At 44.1% G+C, this 26,158-nt stretch overlaps 1 protein-coding gene across 1 annotated transcript; it reads right to left on the bottom strand.

The window, feature by feature from the left end:
- Nucleotides 1-5: 5 nt before the first annotated feature.
- LOC112216339 (arf-GAP with GTPase, ANK repeat and PH domain-containing protein 2) lies at nt 6-24,842 on the bottom strand. Its single transcript, XM_024376249.2, has 17 exons — nt 24,467-24,842; nt 12,769-12,827; nt 12,547-12,634; nt 12,362-12,447; nt 10,610-10,751; nt 10,272-10,406; nt 9,861-9,982; nt 8,416-8,592; nt 8,121-8,201; nt 7,914-8,018; nt 5,245-5,521; nt 4,973-5,104; nt 4,260-4,411; nt 3,863-3,953; nt 3,369-3,591; nt 1,043-1,334; nt 6-838 (listed from the first exon to the last, which is right to left on the bottom strand). The coding sequence occupies exons 1-17, from the start codon at nt 24,627-24,629 to the stop codon at nt 707-709; spliced, it is 2,457 nt and encodes an 818-aa protein (XP_024232017.1). The 5' UTR covers nt 24,630-24,842; the 3' UTR covers nt 6-706.
- Nucleotides 24,843-26,158: the final 1,316 nt, after the last annotated feature.

The raw sequence follows: 26,158 nt of genomic DNA, 5'->3' as shown, positions 1-26,158 counted from the left end.
GAGATATTTTATTTATTTTACTTACCGTTCATAAACGTTTCAAATAGAAACAGTGAGAAAAATAGATGACAAATAGATACATTGTAACAAATAACAAACAGAAAATGGTTGAAAGTATACAGTCAGATAAAATCCTATGGTCTATTGATAAAGTACTCTGAAAATCAAAGAAAACAATTGCAGTCAATTTTGTTGAATTGTAAATGTTACCCTGCATGGCTACAAACAAGTCTTAGATGTTCCAGCAGGCAGAATTACATAAAAGTACAGTATATATTACAAAATCATTATAAACGGTCATTGTATGTCAGTATGACTTCTCAATATTGTAAAACAGGCAAATGTATTATCTAAACAGATATAGTTTGTTACAGATTTAACCCACATATTTTCTCATTTGTTTGTATTTGTAAACAGACAACCATTGACAATTTCAGCAATATATTTGCCTTTAAAAATTGAATGAATATTGCTTTTTTAGTTGCTTGATATGTTCTCTTTCTGTGCTTTACTTTTGTAAGTGGAGTACTTTCTTTATATTCTTGTTACCTTCCTCACTTTCAAAACCACATCCATAGAAGCTTTTTTCACCAGCCTTTGTGTGCTACCATGGCCGTTAAAGATACGAAACCCTCTTCCTGGAATTGGTATGAGCCAGGCTGCTGAGGCTGGAAGTGCTAGGTCTACGGGAGACACCAAGTGTGGGTCAATTAGGTGAGACCTCATTAGGGCAGCCATGTTGCAGGAGGATGTCAGCACACTCTTTGCTCCCAGATTTTCTAGCCATGGTCATGGCTGTCTGGCCCTGAGGATCCCTGGCCTTCACATCACTTCCATACTGCAGGGAGGGAGAGATTGAACAATTCACCATTTACATTCTGTATAAAATTACCCCAAAAATATAATCATTGAGAATATGTGAATTAATTAATTAATTATTTTCATGTGACAACACTTGACTTGGGCTAAAGGCCAACAATTTGTGTCCGGTGTTTGGGAAAGATCATCATCAACAAATAATTTGTCGAGACCAGGGCCTTACCCAGACTAGCAGCTGTGTCATTACGACATCACCCAGCTGACAGGCAGCGTGCAGGGAGGTGTGAGGCTGTGGCTGTGAGGGTGTTCCTCCGTTGGCCAGGGCAGTGTTGATCTGCTCCTTGTTGCTGTGGGCCAGGAGCAGTAGGAGCCTGGGCAAATCCCTCTCTGTCACCGCGGAGAGCAGACACACAGACATCGCAGTGTCCCCTGGGCCTGTGGGGCTTGGAGCAGGCAGGGGTGCCACAAACACACGCTGCTCGTATTTTGCACGGATCCATGATTCTCTCTCCTCTCTGTGAGAGAGACACAAGCATACAGCTGAGTTACCACGGAAACTGCTCATGGATCAAGAGAGAGATCTCTGTGGCAACATACAGTATCTTTCAGGACGTGTGCTCCGGGCATGTGCTGACCAACTGGCAGGTGTCTTCACTGACATTTTCAACATGTCCCTGATTGAGTCTGTAATACCAACATGTTTCAAGCAGACCACCATAGTCCCTGTGCCCAAGAACACGAAGGCAACCTGCCTAAATTACCACAGACCCGTAGCACTCACGTCCGTAGCCATGAAGTTCTTTGAAAGGCCGGTAATGGCTCTCAACAACATTATCCCAGAAACCCTAGACCCACTCCAATTTGCATACCGCCCAAACAGATCCACAGATGATGCAATCTTTTTTGCACTCCTCACTGCCCTTCCCACCTGGACAAAAGGAACACCTATGTGAGAATGTTATTCATTGACTACAGCTCAGCGTTCAACACCATAGTACCCTCAAAGCTCATCACTAAGCTAAGGATCCTGGGACTAAACACCTTCCTCTGCAACTGGATCCTGGACTTCCTGACGGGCCAACCCCAGGTGGTGAGGGTAGGTAGCAACACATCTGCCAGGCTGATCCTCAACACAGGAGACCCCCAGGGGTGCGTGCTCAGTCCCCTCCTGTACTCCCTGTTCACCCTAGACTGAGTGGCCAGGCACGACTCCAACACCATCATTAAGTTTGCAGACGACACAACAGTGGTAGGCCTGATCACCAACAATGAAGAGACAGCCTATAGGGAGGAGGTCAGAGACCTGGCCGGAGCCAGAATAACAACATATCCCTCAACTTAACCAAGACTAAGGAGATGATTGTGGACTACAGGAAAAGGAGGGCTGAGCACGCCCCCATTCTCATCAACGGGTCTGTAGTGGAGCAGATTGAGAGCTTCAAGTTCCTTGGTGTCCACATCACCAACAAACTAGAATGGTCCAAACACACCAAGACAGTCGTGAAGAGGGCACAACAAAGACTATTCCCCATCAGGAAACTAAAAGATTTGGCATGGGTCCTGAGATCCTCAAAAGGTTCTACAGCGGCAACATCGAGAGCATCCTGACTGGTTGCATCACTGCCTGGTATGGCAACTGCTCAGCCTCCGACCGCAAGGCACTACAGAGGGTAGTGCGTACGGCCCAGTACATCACTGAGGATAAGCTGCCTGCCATCCAGGACCTCTACACCAGGCGGTGTCAGAGGAAGGCCCTAAAAATGGTCAAAGACCCCAGCCACCTCAGTCATAGACTGTTCTCTTTATTACCGCATGGCAAGCGGTACCGGAGTGCCAAGTCTAGGACAAAAAGTCTTCTCAACAGTTTTTAACCCCAAGCCATAAGACTCCTGAACAGGTGATCAAATCGCTACCCGGACTATTTGCACTGTGTGCCCCCTCCAACCCCTCTTTTACGCTGCTGCTACTCTCTGTTTATCATATATGCATAGTCACTTTAACTATACATTCATGTACATACTACCTCAATTGGCCCGACCAACCAGTGCTCCCGCACATTGGCTAACCGGGCTATCTGAATTGTGTCCCGCCACCCACCACCCGCCAACCCCTCTTTTACGCTACTGCTACTCTCTGTTCATCATATACGCATTGTCACTTTAACCATATCTACACGTACATACTACCTCAATCAGCCTGACTAACCGGTGTCTGTATGTAGCCTCACTACTTTTATAGCCTGTCTTTTTACTGTTGTTTTTATTTATTTTCTCACCTATTGTTCGCCTAATACATTTTTTGCACTATTGGTTAGAGCCTGTAAGGAAGCATTTCACTGTTGTATTTGGCGCACGTGACAAATTAACTTTGATTTGATTTGATCATCTGCAACACATTCTTGGATTCAACTATTTAAATCTTATTCTAGTCAAATAATGGTCTTCATTGGACAAAAATATTGGCTTTTCTTTTGAACTCTCACGAAACAGGTGACCATAAATAAAGCATCCAGATGTTTCCTATCTATTACACTGAACCAGGACCCTCACCGTGTGGCGTTGGGTGTGGGTTTGTGTCTGCCCTGGGTGTGGCATTCCCAGATGCTATTGGCCAAGTGGTTGCCAATGGCAGTCAGGACCTGTGTCAGCTCCCTGGGCCAGTCATCCAGGTCCAGAGAGCGGACGCGGGACAGGTGTGTCCCAAGATTACGGTGGATCCCTGAACACTCGATGCAGATCAACGCCCCCAGGTTGAGGCTGGCCCACGTGGGGTCTGGAGAGGACATCCAAACCAGAGCAGAGGGATTGAGATCGAGAGTAAGGGATTGAGTCAAATAAAGGCTGCTTCTAACGTAATCAATCATTTTGCACTAATGACTCCTTTTTCATTACTACTGAAAAAAATGAATGGCTGTATCTGGTACATAGTATAATACTGACCTCTTTGCACATGCATGGACATTGAATAGAATACGTTTTTAACTAGAGAGTTAGAGATATATATATAAAGAGAGTGAGAGAGGAGGTCAAGTCTAGAAACCCACTTGGTGCTTCACAGTCCACACAGAAGCTGTTGCCCTTGGCATTGCGAATGGCCTGTATGGCCACCGCCTCACTCTGGCTGCTCCTCCGTGCCTATGAAAGAACACATAGTTGACATTTCACAAGTATGAAGTGGATGTGCATTGTGACTGAATACGTCTCTAAGGAATCAGCAACTTGGACCGCAACGCCTGTCAGTACACAGCCAATCAGCATTATCTTCACTCCCCAGTAGGGTTCCACAGGGAACATATATACATGTTATATACTATAAAACATTCAAAACAATTTCAACAATTTCCATTTATATAGTCTATTATAAGAAATCAACTTTGAATACTATTTTTAAACAGTACATATTTCCACACATCCCAGGCTGCTGCCCAGTCAGTTCCTTGCCTTGTTCCTGAGGCTCTCACAGGATTGCAGGCTGGCCAGTATCTGGCTCTCTATGGCCGTCACCCAGGCATCTCTGTCCTCCAGACTCTGGGCCTCAAAGTGCCACGTCTGCCCCGTGCTGGACACGATGATGAAGCCAGTATTCTCCTCATCTACAAAGACACATTGAAAATGTAATACCATTAGTCCGCCATATTTGGTAAGTTCAAATCCTGGTTAACACTTCTTTACAGTACATACACAAAAAGCACATGTAACCAGCATAAACACAGACTCACTTCATCACCATGAGATGTTCACTGATCATTTTAAAAAAGGACACAGAGCAGGCAGACATTGTGCATGATGCAAAAAGTTGAAAAAGGGTGATTGAGAGAAAGAAAGTAACGAAAACCAACAACAAACCTTACAAATCACAGGTCAATCCAAAATGTCTAATACACTTGAGAGGTAGAGAGACAAACAGACAAACAGGCATGAAACAACAGGTAGATTCAGTGAGCCAGTCAGCTCCTCACTGTTCCTTGTTGTTACCTGTCTTGTTATTGTTTCTCAAGGTACCAAAGCTTTTTCATTTCCACATTTTGTGCTTGGCTGCAGGGCAACAGCTTAGCCCAGATTAGCAGGAGATGAAGGAAAATAACAGCAAAATAGATTTATATAGAGTGCAGAATAATCTGGTAGAGATGTACAGTAGGAGGCCCAGTGCTCACCTTCAGCCTGTCCAATAGCTGTGTCGCCTTTCTGGTTCATACTCTTCTTCCTTGTTTTCTTCCTTTTGTCCATCATTGGAGAGGATTGACCATCTTTTCCAAAAGGGGGACTGGTTGCTCCTTCAATAGCATCTGACATTGGTGTACAAAGATGAATAAAACACTGTTTGTTATGTGTTGAGGGAACTTGCAGCTCTGGTACTATCATGCTCCAAAGCCCACATTGACATACGGTATATTAGAAACGTATTATTATTACATTTCTGACATACCAGCACTATGTGACTTGCTGGACAGTGTTGATGGACAACGTTTTACTCCTCTATCTCTGGGAGAAGACAATGCACCTGGCTGTTCTTCAACAGGCACAAGGCTTGGTGGTGACAATGAGGCACTGGCGCTCTCTGTGGGTGCAGCATCCTTGGCCACACCGTTCAGGCCAGGGGAGGGCCCATAAGGGGGGACTGCCCTTGGTGGGCGTTTCCCTGGAACCTTCACTGTGACACGCAGTAGGTCGATCTCTTTAGCGTGAGAATTCTGTATATAGTCCTGAAACCACCAAGATTACACCTGTTAAACTAGATTGATTTGCTAAATTTCACGAGACTAGAAATGAAAGGGGTTTTTTCTCGAAATATTGCAATTTTACTGTGTATTACAGTTCTCAGCACAGTGAATTCTCACATCAAAATAGAACTAATTTAACATCATAAAAATATATATACAGTGGGGTAAAAAAGTATTTAGTCAGCCACCAATTGTGCAAGTTCTCCCACTTAAAAAGATGAGAGAGGCCTGTAATTTTCATCATAGGTACACTTGACAGACAAAATGAGGAAAAAAAATCCAGAAAATCACATTGTAGGATTTTTAATGAATTTATTTGCAAATTATGGTGGAAAATAAGTATTTGGTCAATAACAAAAGTTTATCTCAATACTTTGTTATATACCCTTTGTTGGCAATGACAGAGGTCAAACGTTTTCTGTAAGTTTTCACAAGGTTTTCACACACTGTTGCTGGTATTTTGGCCCATTCCTCCATGCAGCCCCAAAGCATGATGTTTCCACCCCCATGCTTCACAGTAGGTATGGTGTTCTTTGGATGCAATTCAGCATTCTTTGTCCTCCAAACACGACGAATTGAGTTTTTACCAAAAAGTTATATTTTGGTTTCATCTGACCATATGACATTCTCCCAATCTTCTTCTGGATCATCCAAATGCTCTCTAGCAAACTTCAGACGGGCCTGGACATGTACTGGCTTAAGCAGGGGGACACGTCTGGCACTGCATGATTTGAGTCCCTGGCGGCGTAGTGTGTTACTGATGGTAGGCTTTGTTACTTTGGTCCCAGCTCTCTGCAGGTCATTCACTAGGTCCCCCCGTGTGGTTCTGGGATTTTTGCTCACCGTTCTTGTGATCATTTTGACCCCACAGGGTGAGATCTTGCGTGGAGCCCCAGATCGAGGGAGATTATCAGTGGTCTTGCATGTCTTCCATTTCCTAATAATTGCTCCCACAGTTGATTTCTTCAAACCAAGCTGCTTACCTATTGCAGATTCAGTCTTCCCAGCCTGGTGCAGGTCTACAATTTTGTTTCTGATGTCCTTTGACAGCTCTTTGGTCTTGGCCATAGTGGAGATTGGAGTGTGACTGTTTGAGGTTGTGGACAGGTGTCTTTTATACTGATAACAAGTTCTAACAGGTGTCATTAATACAGGTAACGAGTGGAGGACAGAGGAGCCTCTTAAAGAAGAAGTTACAGGTCTGTGAGAGCCAGAAATCTTACTTGTTAGTAGGTGACCAAATACTTATTTTCCACCACAATTTGCAAATAAATTCATTAAAAATCCTACAATGTGATTTTCTGGATTTTTTTCTCTCATTTTGTCTGTCATAGTTGAAGTGTACCTATGATGAAAATTACAGGCCTCTCTCATCTTTTTAAGTGGGAGAACTTGCACAATTGGTGGCTGACTAAATACTTTTTTGCCCCATTGTATAAAGTACCAGTCAAAAGTTTGGACACACCTACCCATTCAAGGGTTTTTCTTTATTTTTTAGCAATTTTCTACAGTGTAGAATTATAGTGAAGTTTCTTATTATTATTGGTGTCCTTTAGTGGTGGTTTCTTTGCAGCAATTCGTCCATGAAGGCCTGATTCACAGTCTCCTCTGAACAGCTGATGTTGAGATGTGGCTATTACTTGAACTCTGTGAAGCATTTATTTGGGCTGCAATCTGAGGCTGGTAACTCTAATGAACTTATCCTCTGCAGCAGAGGTTACTCTGGGTCTTCCTTTCCAGTGGTGGTCCTCGTGAGAGACTGTTTCATCATAGCACTTGATGTTTTTTGCGACTGCACTGGAAGAAACTCTCAAAGTTATTGAAATGTTCCAGATTGACTGACCTTCGTGTCTTAAGGTAATGATGGACTGTCATTTCTCGTTGCTTATTTGAACTGTTCTTGCCATGGTATTTTACCAAATAGGGCTATCTTCTGCATACCACCGCTACCATGTCACAACACAACTGATTGGCTCAAACGCATTAAGAAGGAAAGAAATTCCACAAATTAACTTTTAACAAGGCACACTAGTTAATTGATATGCATTCCAGGTGACTACCTCATGAAGCTGGTTGAGAGAATGCCAAGAGTGTGCAAAGTTGCCATCAAGGCAAAGGATGGCTACTTTGAAGAATCTAACATCTAAAATATATTTTGATTTGTTTAACACTTTTTTGGTTATTACATGATTCCATGTGTGTTATTTCATAGTTTTGATGTCGTTACTATTATTATACAATGTAGAAAATAGTAAAAATAAAGAAAACCCCTTGAATGAGTAGCTGTGTCCAAACTTTTGACTGGTTTTGTATCTGATAACTAAGATGAGATCATGTTACTGGTGTTGGTCTGGTAGATTGTGGTGTGACTTACATTGTGGCTGGGGTGATAGACTAGTGAGCCGTTGTTGGACAGAGTGACATATTTCTTCTTCCACTCTTTGTTCAGTGAGCTCCCACTCCGCTTTGACAGGATACTCTGTTACAAACAATGGGTTTAATGTCATTAGGTTCCCTTCCATGACTGAAGAACTGAAACTAATCTATTCATTATACGCAATATCCAGTGTGTCACACTGACCTGTTTGATAGCGATGGCCCGGCCACTGCCCACGTCACCTTTAGGGTCAACATTCTTTTCACTGCCACTGCCTCGACGGTTCTGAGAGAAGTTGTATCAACATTATAGGGTGAGAGATGAAAGTGTGACAGGTATAAATGTGGACTGACACAAGTGTAGAGGACAGATGCGAAACGGTGTGACTATATTTATTTTAGCTCAGCTTGTTCTAATCATATGGCTCTTTGGAACATTGTTCCGCTGATGAAAGATTCCAATCATTTGATCACCAGAGATTCTGAGAACAGTAACTGACCTTGAACAGAGAGGTCCGCCGTTGAGGGATGTTTCTCATGGACCCTGAGGAGGTGATACTGCCACCCCCCTCTACCGCTGCCACCGCCCCTGCCCCGCCCCGCAGCTCTCTGTGGCTGATCACAGGGGTGGAGGGTAGGGAGGAGGGGTAGCCACTATTCAGTCCTCCATTACTGGCCTGAGAAGGAGAGAGAGGGGAGGACAGGGCGACAGACAGGGGGACAGACAGGGGGATGGACAAGAGGGCAGACGGAGAGTGGCACAAGGAATACAGAGAGAGGATGGGGACAAATGAGATGAAACAGAGAAAACTAGACAAACGGACAAGACAACATGCTCTTCCTCCTGAATACATTGGGTATCTACTAGACTAAATCCTACATCTGTGGTTCCCAAACTTTTTGAACCATTCTTTGAATCCATCAAGGTCCTCTTTTAAGCCCCCAGATGAACAAAAAACTCCCGCCTTGGGCCAATCAGTATAATTTTGTAAATGTCGGATCTCTATGGAAAGATACATAATTCACCCAAGTTTAATCGAAATTGGACCAGTGGTGTCTGAAATCACGTGGGTTAGCTAGACTCATATTCCTGAGTATGTGTGCCAAATTTCCTCTCTGAGTCAAACAGATCAAGAGATATAAACATGTGCCTGTTATAGCGCCATCGTGTGGTCAACATGAATGTTCTTGCATATGTTGAATCTTCACAGTGTTTGCAACATGTGAACCAACTTTTGATACAATACGAAAATCCTTGACTGATTTGCATTCATGTGTATAGAATACGCCCTCGTGAATGTTTATTGGTCAATATTGGCCATGATGTTATAGGTGCTAGTCTGGAAAATATTGCGTTGAGAGATCTTTGTCCATAGCTGCCACGTAACAAGATTTGTGCAGATCGGTCATTCGGTGCCGAAAGAGTAGGCTTTTATGTGTTTTTCACAAAATTCGAAAAGGTGTAAAATCCATCATTGTGGACCTTGTGGGTCCCTGAGACAAATTTGGTCCTTGTGAGGAGAGTGACCTATGTACCAAATGTCATGACAAAGTCAAATTGGGTGAGGGGTGTGATCTTTCAAAGTTTGCATTTTAAATCTGTTGTGATAGCACAACCATCTAGCCAATCAGTGTAATTGTATAAATGGCAGCTCTCTATGGCAAGACGCATCATTCACCCAAGTTTTGTCAAAATCAGGCTAGTGCTGTCTGAGATATCGTACTAATGCAGGAGACAGATCCACAGTCCCCTCCCCGATTTTATTGTGGGTGACAACAATGTATCTAGCCACAGCTCAAGGTTTAGGCCTATAGGAGGAGCTTCAGTACTGTAGCTGGTATCCACCTGTGGGTCCCACTGCACTACAGTATTCATTTTCTGTCAACAACACAGAAGAGATAAGCCTGGGAAAAAGACAGATGTGAACAGTGTGAGGCATGTTACCTGTCCAGGGAAGGATGCTGACCCCGATGTGGAGCCCCCAGAGTGACTGGGGGAGTTAGGAAGAGACTTGCAGGAGGCCAGGAACGCAGACTGTTTCTTCTGTGTGACTATTTTCTGGGCAGCTGAGAGGAGAGAGAAATACTGCACTAGTGAGATGGCACTAATCGCTCATTACTTCAGGATATGAATTGTAGGTGTCAGGTAAGTAAGTACAGCTGTGCATCTCTGGTCAGACAACATAAACTTGTGATATAATCCTTTATGTAGAATGACATTGCTTTGAAATGATTTGTGAAGCATTTGTGTATAGATAGTGCGACCGGAATGATTTATTGTGTTAAAACAATGGTAATGTGTCTGTACCTTTGGGTCCCCAGCTCTGACACCAATGCTGAACTTCAGTTAACTCACCCTCCTGAAAAACCCGGTCTACGTTGAGCCCATAGGTGGCACAGGTCTCATAGAACACACAGTGCCTCACATCAACACATAGCTGCCGGGCACGCATGTCCTCAATCACACGTGGGTTGGTACTGCTGATTTTGTCTATAGAAAGAGGACAGCGGAGACCGTGGGGCTTCAGACACTGAGATGAAGTCATATAGGCTACAGTAGCTTGTACAGTATATGCTCACTTTCTTCCATCTAATTATATCAAATAAGACTAATGGTTCTGTGAATGCTATCCATCTGTCCTCTTACATTTCCCTGAACATATCCACCCATTTTCATTCCTCCATGTTCCGTACCTTGTGTCCCAACCACAACAAGTGGGATGTCAGCACGGCTGCGGTGTGTGTTGAGCTGGCTGTACAGCTGGTATACATCCTGGAAGCTGGCCTCATTCTCCAGACTGAACACAAGGACCACTGCATCTACCCAGTTGCTGAACTACAGACAGAGATTTGGTAGGAGAGGGAAGAGAAGCGGGAGGCGAGAGGCGAGAGGGAGACAAGTGCCAGATGGGTCAGGATAAGGATTAAGATGAGTTGGTTAGATTGTAACTCTGTAATTATTTCTCAACTCATCATTGTGCATCAACAACAATGCAACAAGGTATACAGTGCATTCGGAGAGTATTCAGACCACTTCCCTTACAAGCCTTATTCTAAAATGTATTAAATAAAAAAATGTCTTCATCAATCTACAGACAATACACCATAACAACAAAGTGAAAACAAGCTTTTAAGACATTTTTGCAAATTTATAAAAATAAAAAACAGAAATACCTTATTTATACAAGTATTCAGATCCTTTGTTACGAGACTGGAAATTGAGCTCAGGGGCATCCTGTTTACGTTGATCAGATCCTCTCTGGCCAAGGCCCTTCTCCGTTTCTCAGTTTGGCCGGGTTTCTAAACTTCTTCCATTTAAGAATTATGGAGGCCACTGTGTTCTTGGGGACCTAAAATGCTGCAGAATTTTTTGTACCTTTACAATCCTGTCTTGGAGCTCTATGGACAATTCCTTCTACCTCAGGCGTGTGACCTTTTAAAGACAGGTGTGTGCCTTTCCAAATCATGTCCAATAAATTGAACTTACCACAGGTGAACTCCAATCAAGTTGTTTTATTTTTATTTAACCTTTATTTAACCAGGAAAGCAGGCCATTATGGTAGAGTGGCCAGACGGAAGCCACTCCTCAGTAAAAGGCACAACAACCTACTTGGAGTTTGCCAAAAGGCACCTAAAGGACTCTCAGACCATGAGAAGCAAGATTCTCTGGTCTGATGAAACCAAGATTGAACTCTTTGGCCAGAATGCCAAGCATCACATCTGGAGGAAACGTGACACCATTGCTACAGTGAAGCATGGTGGTGGCAGCATCATGCTGTGGGGATGTTTTTCAGTGGTGGGGACTGGGAGACTAGTCAGGATCAAGGGAAAGATGAATGGAGCAAAGTATGGAGAGATCCTTGATGAAAACTTGCTCCAGAGCACCTGTTCCAGACTGCAGGACCTCAGAATTAGAAAACAGGACAATACAGCAGGACAACATAGCCAAGACAATGCAGGAGTGGCTTCGAGACAAGTATCTGAATGTCCTTGAGTGGCCCAGCCAGAGCCAGGACTTGAACCCGATCGAACATCTCTGAAGAGACCTGAAAATAGCTGTGCAGCGACGCTCCCCATCCAACCTGACAGAGCTTGAGCGGATCAGCAGAGAAGAATGGGAGAAACTCCCCAAATACAGGTGTGCCAAGCTTGTAGCGTCAAACCCAAGACGGCTCGAGGCTGTAATCGCTGCCAAAGGTGCTTCAACAAAGTACTGAGTAAAGGGTCTAAATACTTATGTAAATGTGATATTTCTGTTTTTTAAATCTGTTTTTGCTTTGTCATTATGCGGTATTGTGTGTAAATTAGTAAGGAGAAAAAACGATTTAATCCATTTTAGAATATGGCTGTAATGTAACATAATGTGGAATAGCTCAAGGGTTCTGAATACTTTCTGAATGCACTGTACACACACTCCAGCAAATACACGAGTACATTTACACACACCTGTGCATCAGGAGTAACTGCCTCCTCTCTGATTAGCAATAGATGACTCTGTCCATCTACCAATACCTCCTTCTTATACCTCCCCCCTGACAATGGAAAAGCAGAGCAGAGGTTAGTTATTGTGTGTCAGAGAGCCACTATGAAAGATAAAATGGTAGCACAAGAAAAGTGTTTTTCATGCTTACCTTCAATCTTCTCTAGTGGAAGGTAACTGCCTGTTATGTATCTGTTTATCAGCGCTGACCTGCCACTCCGAAGACTTCCCAGCACCCCCTGCACAGATTAAAGAAGTTAGACAACACACACATCTTCACTCATGGTAGCTTCCCTGAATAGAGTGTGAAAAGAGATGAAGCTCCATCTAACTATTCATTCAATTCATCTTTAATGAGGATGCTTTGTCTTACCACACGGAGCTCAGGGATGGATCGACTCAGGGTCCACTCTTGACTATTTGCACAAGCCGCTGTTTGGGAGAAAGGGACAGAGGGAATCATCATTTTGATAATTCAAGGGGAACAACAAGCAGAATGGCCTTGGAAAGGACTAGCGATAAATGACTGCTATGTGAATTGGTTGTGTGGCAGTCAGGCACGCATTAACATCTGCTAACCATGTGTATGTGACAAATACAATTTGATTTGATTTGTCATGGATGGAACAGCACCAACACTGTCACGGTCAGAGATGGAACAGCACCAACACTGTTACTGTCAGGGACGGAACAGCACCAACCCTGTTACTGTCAGGGATGGAACAGCACCAACACTGTCACGGTCAGAGATGGAACAGCACCAACACTGTTACTGTCAGGGACGGAACAGCACCAACCCTGTTACTGTCAGAGATGGAACAGCACCAACACTGTTACTGTCAGGGACGGAACAGCACCAACCCTGTTACTGTCAGGGATGGAACAGCACCAACACTGTCACTGTCAGGGATGGTACAGCACCAACACTGTCACTGTCAGGGATGGAACAACACCAACACTGTTACTGTCAGGGATGGAACAGCACCAACACTGGTGTGGGACTTCACTTGGCCTCCTTGACATCCCTTGGCTCCCGACGGCTGGTCACCGGGCTGGCCAACAGGCTGTGTGTATTCAGCAGGGATTCCGGACCCTGACCAGGCGTGCTTACAGGGATATTGCTCCTGATCGGGTGTGGTTGGGGTGGACTGCTACCACCACAGGTGTCCAGCTCTGTGGTGTAGTTGTGCTGCATGTTATTACTTTTGAGGTGACTGTTGTTGTCTGGTTGTCCTCTTTCTCCCCTGCTTGTATTATTTTCCACACAGTAACATGTCAGTCTTCACATTGTCAACCTTTGAAGAGCTTCTTCTTTTGGCACTCCAATATGTCCCATAAACATCACAAATGGTCCTTTTGTTCGATTAATTCCGTCGTTATATCTCCAAAATGTCAATTTATTTGGCGCGTTTGATTAAAAAAAAAAAACACTGGTTCCAACTCGCCCAACATGACTGCAAAATATCTAATAAGTTACCTGTAAACGCTGTCCAAACATTTGAAACAACTTTCCCGAATCCAACTTTAGGTATTTTAAAACGTAAATAATAGAAAAAATTTAAGATGGGATAAACTGTGTTCAATACCGGATAAAAAACAACATTGTCAACAGTGGAGGAGATAATGACATTGTCACTTGCCAGTTTCTTTGGGAAGAACATCGCCACACAAGGTGCCTTGTCACTCAAGGGTGATTTCCTCTCCTCTAGTTTGAGTTCACTACCTTTCCCACCCTCCAGGACAGAAACATCTTCCTGGTTCTCCTGTGTACTGAGGGTCTGTCCCTTCTCTGACCCATCCCCATCCCCAGGCTCCCTCCCCTGGGTGATTGACCTGGCCTGCTCCCCTCCATGCGCTTCCACAGCCTCTACCTTAACCAGGGTGAGGGAGATGAGGTAGGTGGTGCCCTGGTGCAGTGTGTCGGCTCGGCTCATGTGATCAGGCTCCGGTAGACACACCGTAGACAGATACATTCAGAAAGAGCTGACACTGACATGGATGGATGACTGACAAGCTTTGAAATCCTAATCCTCAAAAGAATATGACAGCAGGTGGGAGCAAATTTAGATAGAGAACAAGTGAGAGAGAGGGAGCTGAAGAGAGAGAGAGAGAGAGAGAGAGAGAGAGAGAGAGAGAGAGAGAGAGAGAGAGAGGGAGAGAGAGAGAGACAGGGAGAGAGAGAGACAGGGAGAGAGAGAGACAGAGAGAGACAGAGAGAGAGAGACAGAGACAGAGAGAGAGAGAGAGAGAGAGAGACAGGGAGAGAGAGAGACAGGGGAGAGAGAGAGAGAGAGAGAGAGAGAGAGAGAGAGAGAGAGGGAGAGCCACTTCTGTATGTGTGATGTCTACTGTTAATTTTTATTGTTTATTTCACTTTATATATTATCTACCTCACTTGCTTTGGCAATGTTAACACATGTTTCCCATGCCAATAAAGCCCTTGAATTGAATTGAATTGAATTGAGAGAGCTGAAGTATCTCCTCATGGGGTTAGAGCAGAACTGCTATACCTGCTCTAAGATGTATTTATTCCTTTACTTCACTTCCCTCTTCTCCCTCTTCAATGCTTTTAGATTTAGGATTCCAGTCATCCATTGTCAGTGTTTCAATTAAACTTCCATTAATTTTGTTGCAATGTACAAAAATACCATCTTCTGCCACAAATATCAAAAGAAACTGAAATCCATTTAGTAGCGTCCAGTTGTGTTAAAACATCCTACAGTAAAAACATCTGGATTAAAGTGAGTATAAAAATCAGCTGTATAATATGGGTTCAATTATTAACTTGATTCTATTTGTGTTGTGTTGCCGCTCCCCCAACTCCAATAGTGTTCTACTTCCTGTCAAATTCCTGTCCCATATTCTATGCAAAACTCAAATCAGAAGTTTAAAAAAATCACATTTCACTGAAACTGTCGATCAAGAGTGTCAGGAAAATCTAAAGGATTTCAATACTCCCATGTTGAAAAAAAAAACTTTGTACGGTATCAGAAAATATCCTCACAGAGTGCCATTCAGACTATGGGTTATCCTCTTCAGCCATGTGTTCTGACAGCAACCTCTACTCAGAGAAAGGTCTGAGCAAGAGACAGACAGGACAGTGATTAGGTTTGATGTGGATCAGGAAGAAAAAGCCACTACGATCCAATCGCAGGCAGAGATCTGGAGATGCATGACCGAGTCACAGCGCCCGGCCACCATCACGCCTCTTTCCGTCAGTTCCTGTGTCCTTCAATCGTGTCAGGCATTGTGCATGTCAACAGAGCCACCGGTCTGTGAGGCTGAGCCAAGCCTCTGCAATGAACACTGAACAGCTCTGGCTCTGAATCTTTCTGCTATACAGACAACAGGTACGACATGAGTACAAAACCCAGTCGCACAGCTGGTACCTGAGAGTATGTTTACGGAGAGAGAATCTTCTCAAGCCCTCCTCTATATCCCCTTCTTGTGTGAGTGCCAAACCAAACAGAGAAGGAAAACCTTGTTTCTCTTATTCCCCCCTCACTCTTTTTTTTTACCTCTCTGCCTCTCAGCATATAGACTGTGCACTGTCCCAGCTCTTCATTGCTCCTCCCCCCTCATCACCCTCTCTCTCGCTCTTGCTCTCACGCTCTCTCCTTGTTGTAAAGAGGGAGCTGATGAGGTGTAGAGGAAAGGACTATTAAATCTGTAAACCATATTATGTCATAATGGACCCATGTATTTGTAATGAATACGATGGGAGACAGAGAGCTGGTTTCAAGCGCAGGGCGCAGCAGGTGTTTATTTGTAAACGACCACAGGAGGAGGCAGGTAGCTGGGTCCAGGGGCAGGCAGAAGGTCATACACAGGAGGAGGCAGGTAGCTGGGTCCAGGGGCAGGCAGAAGGTCATACACAGGAGGAGGCAGGTAGCTGGGTCCAGGGGCAGGCAGAAGGTCATACACAGGAGGAGGCAGGTAGCTGGGTCCAGGGGCAGGCAGAAGGTCATACACAGGAGGAGGCAGGTAGCTGGGTCCAGGGGCAGGCAGAAGGTCATACACAGGAGGAGGCAGGTAGCTGGGTCCAGGGGCAGGCAGAAGGTCATACACAGGAGGAGGCAGGTAGCTGGGTCCAGGGGCAGGCAGAAGGTCATACACAGGAGGAGGCAGGTAGCTGGGTCCAGGGGCAGGCAGAAGGTCATACACAGGAGGAGGCAGGTAGCTGGGTCCAGGGGCAGGCAGAAGGTCATACACAGGAGGAGGCAGGTAGCTGGGTCCAGGGGCAGGCAGAAGGTCATACACAGGAGGAGGCAGGTAGCTGGGTCCAGGAGCAGGCAGAAGGTCATACACAGGAGGAGGCAGGTAGCTGGGTCCAGGGGCAGGCAGAAGGTCATACACAGGAGGAGGCAGGTAGCTGGGTCCAGGGGCAGGCAGAAGGTCATACACAGGAGGAGGCAGGTAGCTGGGTCCAGGGGCAGGCAGAAGGTCATACACAGGAGGAGGCAGGTAGCTGGGTCCAGGGGCAGGCAGAAGGTCATACACAGGAGGAGGCAGGTAGCTGGGTCCAGGGGCAGGCAGAAGGTCATACACAGGAGGAGGCAGGTAGCTGGGTCCAGGGGCAGGCAGAAGGTCATACACAGGAGGAGGCAGGTAGCTGGGTCCAGGGGCAGGCAGAAGGTCATACACAGGAGGAGGCAGGTAGCTGGGTCCAGGGGCAGGCAGAAAGTCATACACAGGAGGAGGCAGGTAGCTGGGTCCAGGGGCAGGCAGAAGGTCATACACAGGAGGAGGCAGGTAGCTGGGTCCAGGGGCAGGCAGAAGGTCATACACAGGAGGAGGCAGGTAGCTGGGTCCAGGGGCAGGCAGAAGGTCATACACAGGAGGAGGCAGGTAGCTGGGTCCAGGGGCAGGCAGAAGGTCATACACAGGAGGAGGCAGGTAGCTGGGTCCAGGGGCAGGCAGAAGGTCATACACAGGAGGAGGCAGGTAGCTGGGTCCAGGGGCAGGCAGAAGGTCATACACAGGAGGAGGCAGGTAGCTGGGTCCAGGGGCAGGCAGAAGGTCATACACAGGGCATCCAAAAAGGCAACAGTACAGGCAGGGAAAAGGTTAGTACCATAGTCCAGGAGATCAAGCAAGATGTTGATGACAGGAAATCTGATAGGCAAAGTACAGGCAGGGAATAGTCAAAAAGGCGTTGTTAGTGAGGATGGCCAAAAACTATGATACACAGGAGGACTCATATGGAAATGAACAGAGCTCTGAATAGAATGTGTACATAAACAAACAATACCTCACAATGACAGGGTGCAAAGAACTGAACTACCCGTAAATTGTGTGTGTAAATGACATAAATGACACAGTGTCTCCTGACCCCTCCTGTCTCAGCCTCCAGTATTTATGCTGCAGTAGTTTATGTGTCGGGGGGCTAGGGTCAATTTGTTATATCTGGAGTACTTCTCCTGTCCTATTCGGTGTCCTGTGTGAATTTAAGTGTGCTCTCTCTAATTCTCTCTTTCTCTCTTTCTTTCTCTCTCTCGGAGGACCTGAGCCCTAGGACCATGCCTCAGGACTACCTGACATGATGACTCCTTGCTGTCCCCAGTCCACCTGGCTGTGCTGCTGCTCCAGTTTAAACTGTTCTGGCTTATTATTATTGGACCATGCTGGTCATTTAGGAACATTTGAACATCTTGGCCATGTTCTGTTATAATCTCCACCCGGCACAGCCAGAAGAGGACTGGCCACCCCACATAGCCTGGTTCCTCTCTAGGTTTCTTCCTAGGTTTTGGCCTTTCTAGGGAGTTTTTCCTAGCCACCGTGCTTTTACACCTGCATTGCTTGCTGTTTGGGGTTTTAGGCTGGGTTTCTGTACAGCACTTTGAGATATCAGCTGATGTACGAAGGGCTATATAAATACATTTGATTTGATTTGATTTGATTTGACATACAGGTGTGTGAACAGGTGATCAGAATTCAGGTGGTTTGGATTTGGAGAGTGAGCTCCGTTCAGGGGATCTATGTGTTTGAGAGTGTGAGCTGGAAAGTGGGCTGGAAAGTGAGCTGTGTTCAGGGGATCTACGTGTTTGCGAATGTGAGTTGGAAGCAGACATTACAGTATTGATGTGAAAACTGAATTGCATTTATATTAACTATTATGATTGTAAAATGTGAACATTAAAAAAAATTAAGATTCAAAAATAAAGATTACAAAAACGTTTTTTTTAAAACAGAAAGATTCTAAAAAATAAAGATGACAAAAAACAAAGATTCTAAAAAATAAAGATGACAAAAAACATAAAGATTCTAAAAACGAAAGTAAAAAGGGCTGGTTGTAAAGCATAGAAACAAGCTGGTGCAAGAAGGAAGGAAAGACACACCAAAGGAAGTAAGATCAGAGAGAGAGAGAGAGAGAGAGAGAGAGAGAGAGGGGATGAGAGAATAATGACAGAGGAAGGAGGAGTGGAGAGGGTAATGAAGAGTGACAGTGGAACAGAACAAGGGCGAGTGGAGAGGAAGAAAAATAGAGACTGACTTCACATTCTCCTCTACCTTGTCTGTTCTTCTTATACCACAGCTGTCTGAAGATCCGTCATCACAGCCACCCAGTGTTATGGTTATCATCAGCTTCCCCCTCAGGCTTTACTCAAGATGCTGACCTGGCTGACCTGGCTACTATAAGGTGCTAGGATCTTCCCAGCTCCAGTGGGTGAACAATTGTCCTTTCTCCTCTCATACTCTTTCACCAAAGGATCTCTGTGTGTGTGTGTGTGTGTGTGTGTGTGTGTGTGTGTGTGTGTGTGTGTGTGTGTGTGTGTGTGTGTGTGTTGTGTGTGTGTGTGTGTCTGCCTGTCTATCTGCCTGTCTGTCTGTCTGTCTGTCTGTCTGTCTGTCTGTCTGTCTGTCTGTCTGTCTGTCTGTCTGTCTGTCTGTCTGTCTGTCTATCTGTCTGTCTGTCTGTCTGTCTGTCTGTCTGTCTGTCTGTCTGTCTGTCTGTCTGTCTGTCTGTCTGTCTGTCTGTCTGTCTGTCTGTCTGTCTGTCTGTCTGTCTGTCTGTCTGTCTGTTTGTGTGTGTGTGTGTGTGTGTGTGTGTGTGTGTGTGTGTCTGCTTGTGTGTATGTGAGTGACGATCCCTGTGTGAATGTGCTGATCTGTAGCATCTATACCACATACAGGATGTGTTCATTAGCAGTGTGAGAAGGTGATAACTTAATCCACATCAAAAAGATCATTTCAAGCTAAATTCATTACAAAAAACATCTCTTTGACACATTTAATCTTTTTTCTACACACATTTTATGGGTTTCCTTTGTAAAAACCTGTTGTCTACGTACAGTTTTGTGAGGGTTGTATATGTTTAGAATCTTCACATACACTAGACAGCTCAGTCTCTCCTTGCTGACATCCTGATATACAGCATCCAACTACCCACCTTTCTCACCCCTACTCTCCCTCCATCTAGCCCTCTCACTATCGCTGAGGGAGCCATGACCACACGGAATAGAAAAGATTCTGACAGCGTTTCAGTTACAGGGGGAAAACGCAACCTAGAAACAACATGACTACAGTCTCAAACACAGAGGAAGTGAATTAATGTGACTAATGCAACATGTTATTTTTGGAAAGCAGGTCAATTTATGTGTAAACATCCTGCAGAACATCTAAAACAGGAACAATTGCCATGTGTCCATATAAAATCCTATTTTTTGTGTTGAATTCCTCACGTACAAGAGGTTTATGTCTACTTCTGTTCTGTTTCTTGATTAATCAAATTAATCTGATATAGACACCCACAGATTGGAGATGGAAGAATCCAGTTGTCCAAGGCAAGAAATATCAGAAAGAGAGAGAGAGAGAGGGAGAGAGAGAGAGAGAGAGAGAGAGAGAGAGAGAAAGAACGAGAGAGAGAGAAAGAACGAGAGATAGAGAGACAGAGAGAGAGACAGAGAAAGAAAGAGAGAGAGAGAGAGAGAGAGAGAGAGAGACAGAGAATGAAAGAGAGAGAGAGAGAGAGAGAGAGAGAGAGAGAGAGAGAGACAGAGAAAGAACGAGAGATAGAGAGACAGAGAGAGAGAGAGAGAAAGAGAGAGAGAGACAGAGACAGAGAGAGAGAGACAGAGAGAGTGAGAGAGACAGAGAGAGAGAGAGAGATAGAGAGAGAGAGAGAGAGAGAGACGGAGATGGAGATTGAGACAGAGATGGAGAGAGAGAGAGAGAGAGAGAGACGGAGATTGAGACAGAGATGGGAGAGAGAGAGACAGAGAGAGAGATAGAGAGAGAGACGGAGATGGAGACGGAGATGGAGAGAGAGAGACAGAGGGAGAAAGAAGAGAGAGAGAGAGAGAGAGAGAGAGAGAGAGAGAGAGAGAGAGACGGAGAGAGAGAGAGACAGAGAAAGAAAGAGAGAGAGAGAGAGACAGAGACAGAGAGAGAGAGACAGAGAATGAAAGAGAGAGAGAGAGAGAGAGAGAGAGAGACGGAGATTGAGACGGAGATGGAAGAGAGAGAGAGAGGAGATGAGACAGAGAGAGAGAGATGAGAGACGGAGATGGAGACGGAGAGAGAGAGAGAGAGAGAGAGAGACGGAGATGGAGACGGAGATGGAGACAGAGAGAGAGAGACAGAGAGAGAGAGAGAGAGAGAGAGAGAGACGGAGATGGAGACGGAGATGAGAGAGAGAGAGAGAGAGAGAGAGAGAGAGAGATGGAGATTGAGACAGAGATGGAGAGAGAGAGAGAGAGAGAGAGAGAGAGAGAGACGGAGATTGAGACAGAGATGAGACAGAGATGGAGAGAGAGAGAGACAGAGCCAGAGAGAGAGCGAGTCAGATGGACACCGACAGAGGGCAGTGTTCAGGCTGTGATTGTTCATATTATTTCATCTTTGCTGTGAACCATCCCTGGTCCTCTTAAATGAGTTTTCTCTACAGATATCTCCCACCCTCCCACTCTCCCACCCTCCCACTCTCCCACCCTTCCTAACAGAAACGCCCCTCTTTCCACCAGTGTACTCCACACTATGTAAGCATCCCAAATGGTATCTATCTGAGATGGACGTTCTTTGATCATGGCTGCCATTGAACTTTTGATAGCCAAACTTATGAATTACAGAGCCTTCAGAAAGCATATTATTTGACTCATATCCTTTGACTCATTTCACATTTTGTTGTGTTACTGCCGGAATTCAAAACGGATTAAATATACTTTTTTCTCACCCATCTACACACAATTCCCCATAATGATGAAGTGATAACATGTTTTTGACATTTTTGCAAATGTATTGAAAATGAAATACAGAAATATGTAATTTACAGCAGTAATCACACCCCTGAGTCAATACATGATAGGATCACCATTGACAGCGATTACAGCCATGAGTCTTTCTGGGTAAGTCTCTAAGAGCTTTGCACACCTGGATTTGCACATTATTCTTTAAATAATTCTTCAAGCTCTGTCAACTTGGTTGTTGATCATTGCCATTTCTAGACAGACATTTTCAAGTATTTCCATAGATTTTCAAGCCGATTTAAGTCAAAACTGTATCTAAGCCACTCAGGAACATTCAATGTCGTCTTAGTAAGCAACTCCAGTGTATATTTGGCCTTGTGTTTTAAGTTATTGTCCTGCTGAAAGGTGAATTTGTCTCCCAGTGTCTGTTGGAAAGCAGACTGAACCAGGATTTCCTCTAGGACTTTGCCTGTGCTTAGCTATATTCTGTTTATTTTTGTTTAAAAAACTCCCTAGTTCTGGCAGATGACAAGCATAGCCACAACATGATGCAGCCACCACCACGCTTGAAAATATGAAGAGTGGTACTCAGTGTTGTGTTGTGTTGGATTTGCTCCAAACGTAACACTCTGTATTCAGGACATGAAGTTAATTTCTTTGCCACATTTTTTTTCCAGTTTTACTTTAGTTCCTTATTGCAAACAGGATGCATGTTTTGGAATATTTGTTATTCTTTACAGGCTTCCTTTTTTTCACTCTGTCATTTAGATTTGTATTGTGGAGTAACTACAATGTTATTAATCCATCCTCAGTTTTCTCCTATCACAGCCATTAAACTCTGTAACTATTTTAAAGTGACCATTGGCCTCATGGTGAAATCCCTGAGCGGTTTCCTTCCTCTCCGGCAACTGAGTTAGGAAGTGACGCCTGTATCTTTGTGGTGACTGGGTGTATTGATACACCATCCAAAGTGTAAACAACTTCACAATGCTCAAAGGGATATTCAATGTCTGTTTTTTTTACCCATCTACCAATTACTGCCCTTCTTTGCGAGGCGTTGGAAAACCTCTCTTGTCTTTGTGGTTGAATCAGTGTTTGAGATTCACTGCTCGACTGAGGGACCTAACAGATAATTGTATGTGTGGGGTACAGAGAGGAAGTTGTCATTCAAAATCATGTTAAACACTATTATTGCACACAGAGTGAGTCCATGCAACTTATTATTATTATTATTATTATTAAGCACATTTTAAATCCTGAACTTGTTTAGGCTTGCCATAACAAGGGAGTTGAATACTTATTGACTCAAGACATTTCCGTTTTTTTTTATTGACTTTGTACAAATTTCAATAAACAAAATTCCACTTTGACATCATGGGGTATTGTGTGTAGAGACACAACATTTCAATTTAATACATTTTTAATTCAGGTTGTAACACATCAAAATGTGGAAAAAGTCAAGGGGTGTGAATACTTTCTGAAGGCCCTGTATGTAAAATAAATGTTTGAATGTATATTAGGCATATAACGCTAAGGCCATGCAGAGGTCTGGCAGATCAGACAAATCTACTCAAAACCTGTCAACACATTTTGTGTCCCAAATGGAACCCTCTTTCCTGTACATTTGCACTACTTTCGACCATAGCCCTTCACACTTTATTTTTTCCTCCAGGTCTTATCTTATTTGTATAAATATTTGCAGCATTTTGAGGGGGTGACACCTTCGGTTGGGGTGGGTGGGGGAGTGGTTGTGGGAGGGCCATAGAAAGAAATAGAAATACTAGAAGGGAAAAAGGCTCCAGAGTGGTGCAACAGTCTAAAGCAATGCATCTCAGTGCAAGAGGTGTCACTACAGTTCTTGGTTCGATTCCAGGCTGTATCACATCTGGTTGTGATTGGGAGTCCAATAGGGCGGTACACAATTGTCCCAGCGCTGTCTGGTTATGGCTAGGGTAGGCCGTCATTGTAAATAAGAACGTGTTCTTAACTGACTTACCTAGTTAAATAATAATAAAATGTGCAGTATGAAGACAATAGGGTCCCATTTGGGACGCAGACACAGAGTAGTAAAGCACCAGTGGCTCTCAACTATTCTAGTGACTTTTGTCTCGTCCGTCAAACAGGAAAGTGAATAGCTCTCCTTTATTAAATCATACATTCATGATCCACATAGCAATGGTTAACCAATTACTTTATGTCATTTCATCTCATTCACTTCTTAAACAGAGACTAACAATGAGCATGAGGATGAGAGTAATACATTGTGTCTCTGTGAAGTCAAGAAAATAACTGAACAACTGTGGGTGAAGGAAGTGACGAAAGTGACATAATTCACATGCAAACTATGGTGCTGAGAAACTGTCCTGGTCTGAGAGGAAGTGGCTTTGAGAGCAACAGAAGAATAAGAAGAGTGGCAGACAGACAGGAAGTAGGCTAGAAGCCCAGAGTTCTGGGTTGAACAAACCTGCTGCCATGGCAATGACCACAGAGACAGGTTAGTTACAATTGTTGTCACTTAACTGATAGAGAGGATGTGTGGAAGAAAGAGTCCCCACCTCAGTCAAACACAGGAAGCTACAAGAGGTTGATCTTATCAGGATCTGAAGTCAGTTGTTTTTTCTTATACACTCACAAGGGACAAACAGACTGGACCACTAAGTAACTGTACAATAGTAGATGGGATAAGAAAGACCTCGCTCATCGAAAACAAGAGAGAGCATAGCTAGAAACTCGTTTATAACATAAAAATGCATAAATCACGTGTGAATGCTATATGACAAGTTCAGTTCAGGAACACCATGGTATAGGTCACAGCAATTGAAAATGGAATATTGTAATTCGAAGTGAAACACAGCTTGCCCATGTTGTAATGAGAGGAGAGCTTACCTTGAATACTGTGGAGGTAAACCTTAAGGCCAGAGCGGAGCTGCTGATCACCAACCCTCTCAAACTGCTTAAACAGTTTGTTGATTGTGTTCTGAACAGATTCATGCCGTTTTACCTCTGCTCTTATGGCACTTGACTGAGACAATTTATTGCTGCTATTCATCTTGAAGTATGTAGATTGAAATAAACTGGGTAAATAATCCAGTTTGCTTCAGCCCATTTGAACTCCTCTCTCTTTCATTCCACAACTGTTCATTCCGTTAAAATGCAAAAAAAATATACTCCAAGAGAAAGTTACACTCAATAGTTTAGATCGCAGGACACCAGAGCTCTCATTGCAACGTTTTTCAATTTCCTCTGACGGCTTTGAAATCACTTCCTTATTTCAAACGATATTTTTTACTGTGTGGTTGCTTGCTTTTTGTTAAAGGAGAGTCTTCTGTGCACCAGGGCTAGCCTACACATTGTAAAGGTCCCTACGGCTGATTCAAAAATCACTCTATTTTCTCACCAATGTTTAGAATTTACATGATTATACAATTTCATGTATAATATGTACGTAAACTGTTGGTGTTTATTGAGCTGCATGTATTAACAATAGGACTGCATTGTTGGTTAAGGGCTTGTAAGTAAGCATTTCACGGTAAGGTCTACAACTGTTGTATTTGGCGCATGTGACAAATAAAAACATATTTGATTTGAAATAACATGAGAGCCTCTGTCCCTAGATGGTGAGGCTTGGATCTGAAATGGGGTGTCATGGCTCATAATGTCCATCCCAGTGATGCATAGTAGGTTCATGTTTACATAATAATCATCAGCCTCCTCTCTCAATTCAATTTAATTCAAAGGGCTTTATCTGCATGTGAAACATTTTTACATTGCCAAAGCAAGTTAAATAGATAATAAGCAAAAGTGAAATAAACAATTAGAAATGAACAGTAAAAGTTACACTCAAAAAAAGTTTCAACAGAATGGAGACATTTCAAATGTTATATTATAGCTATGTACAGTGTTTTTTTTTTTTTTTTTTTTTCTTCTTCCGGCGCCGACAGGGATGGCCGCCTCGTCTTCGCGTTCCTAGGAAACTATGCAGTTTTTTTTTTTTACGTGTTATTTCTTACACTAGTACCCCAGGTCATCTTAGGTTTCTTTACATACAGCCGAGAAGAACTACTGAATATAAGATCAGCGTCAACTCACCATCAGTACGACCAAGAATATGTTTTTCGCGATGCGGATCCTGTGTTCTGCCTTACAACCAGTGTAACCGAGTGGATCACATGCAGCGACCAAAAAAAAAAACGACTCAGAAAAAAGAGGGAAACGAGCGGTCTTCTGGTCAGACTCCGGAGACGGGCACATCGTGCACCACTCCCTAGCATTCTTCTTGCCAATGTCCAGTCTCTTGACAACAAGGTTGATGAAATCCGAGCAAGGGTAGCATTCCAGAGGGACATCAGAGACTGTAACGTTCTCTGCTTCACGGAAACATGGCTAACTGGAGAGACGCAATCCGAAGCGGTGCAGCCAGCGGGTTTCTCCACGCATCGCGCCGACAGGAACAAACATCTTTCTGGTAAGAAGACGGGCGGGGCGTATGCCTTATGGCCAACGTGACATGGTGTGATGAAAGAAACATACAGGAACTCAAATCCTTCTGTTCACCTGATTTAGAATTCCTCACAATCA

Source organism: Oncorhynchus tshawytscha, linkage group LG16 (assembly GCF_018296145.1).
Source record: "Oncorhynchus tshawytscha isolate Ot180627B linkage group LG16, Otsh_v2.0, whole genome shotgun sequence".
In the NCBI taxonomy this organism is placed as follows: domain Eukaryota; kingdom Metazoa; phylum Chordata; class Actinopteri; order Salmoniformes; family Salmonidae; genus Oncorhynchus; species Oncorhynchus tshawytscha.
This window is presented reverse-complemented; position numbering and strand designations above follow the sequence as displayed.

Coding starts and splice junctions, on each gene's coding strand:
- LOC112216339 (XM_024376249.2), bottom strand. CDS start 24,629: ATGAATAGCAGCAATAAATTGTCTCAGTCAAGTGCCATAAGAGCAGAG. Junction 10,752..12,361: donor CAGTTACTCCTGATGCACAG/GTGTGTGTAAAT, acceptor CTCTGTCTGTAG/TTCAGCAACTGGGTAGATGC. Junction 8,019..8,120: donor GGGCCATCGCTATCAAACAG/GTCAGTGTGACA, acceptor TGTTTGTAACAG/AGTATCCTGTCAAAGCGGAG.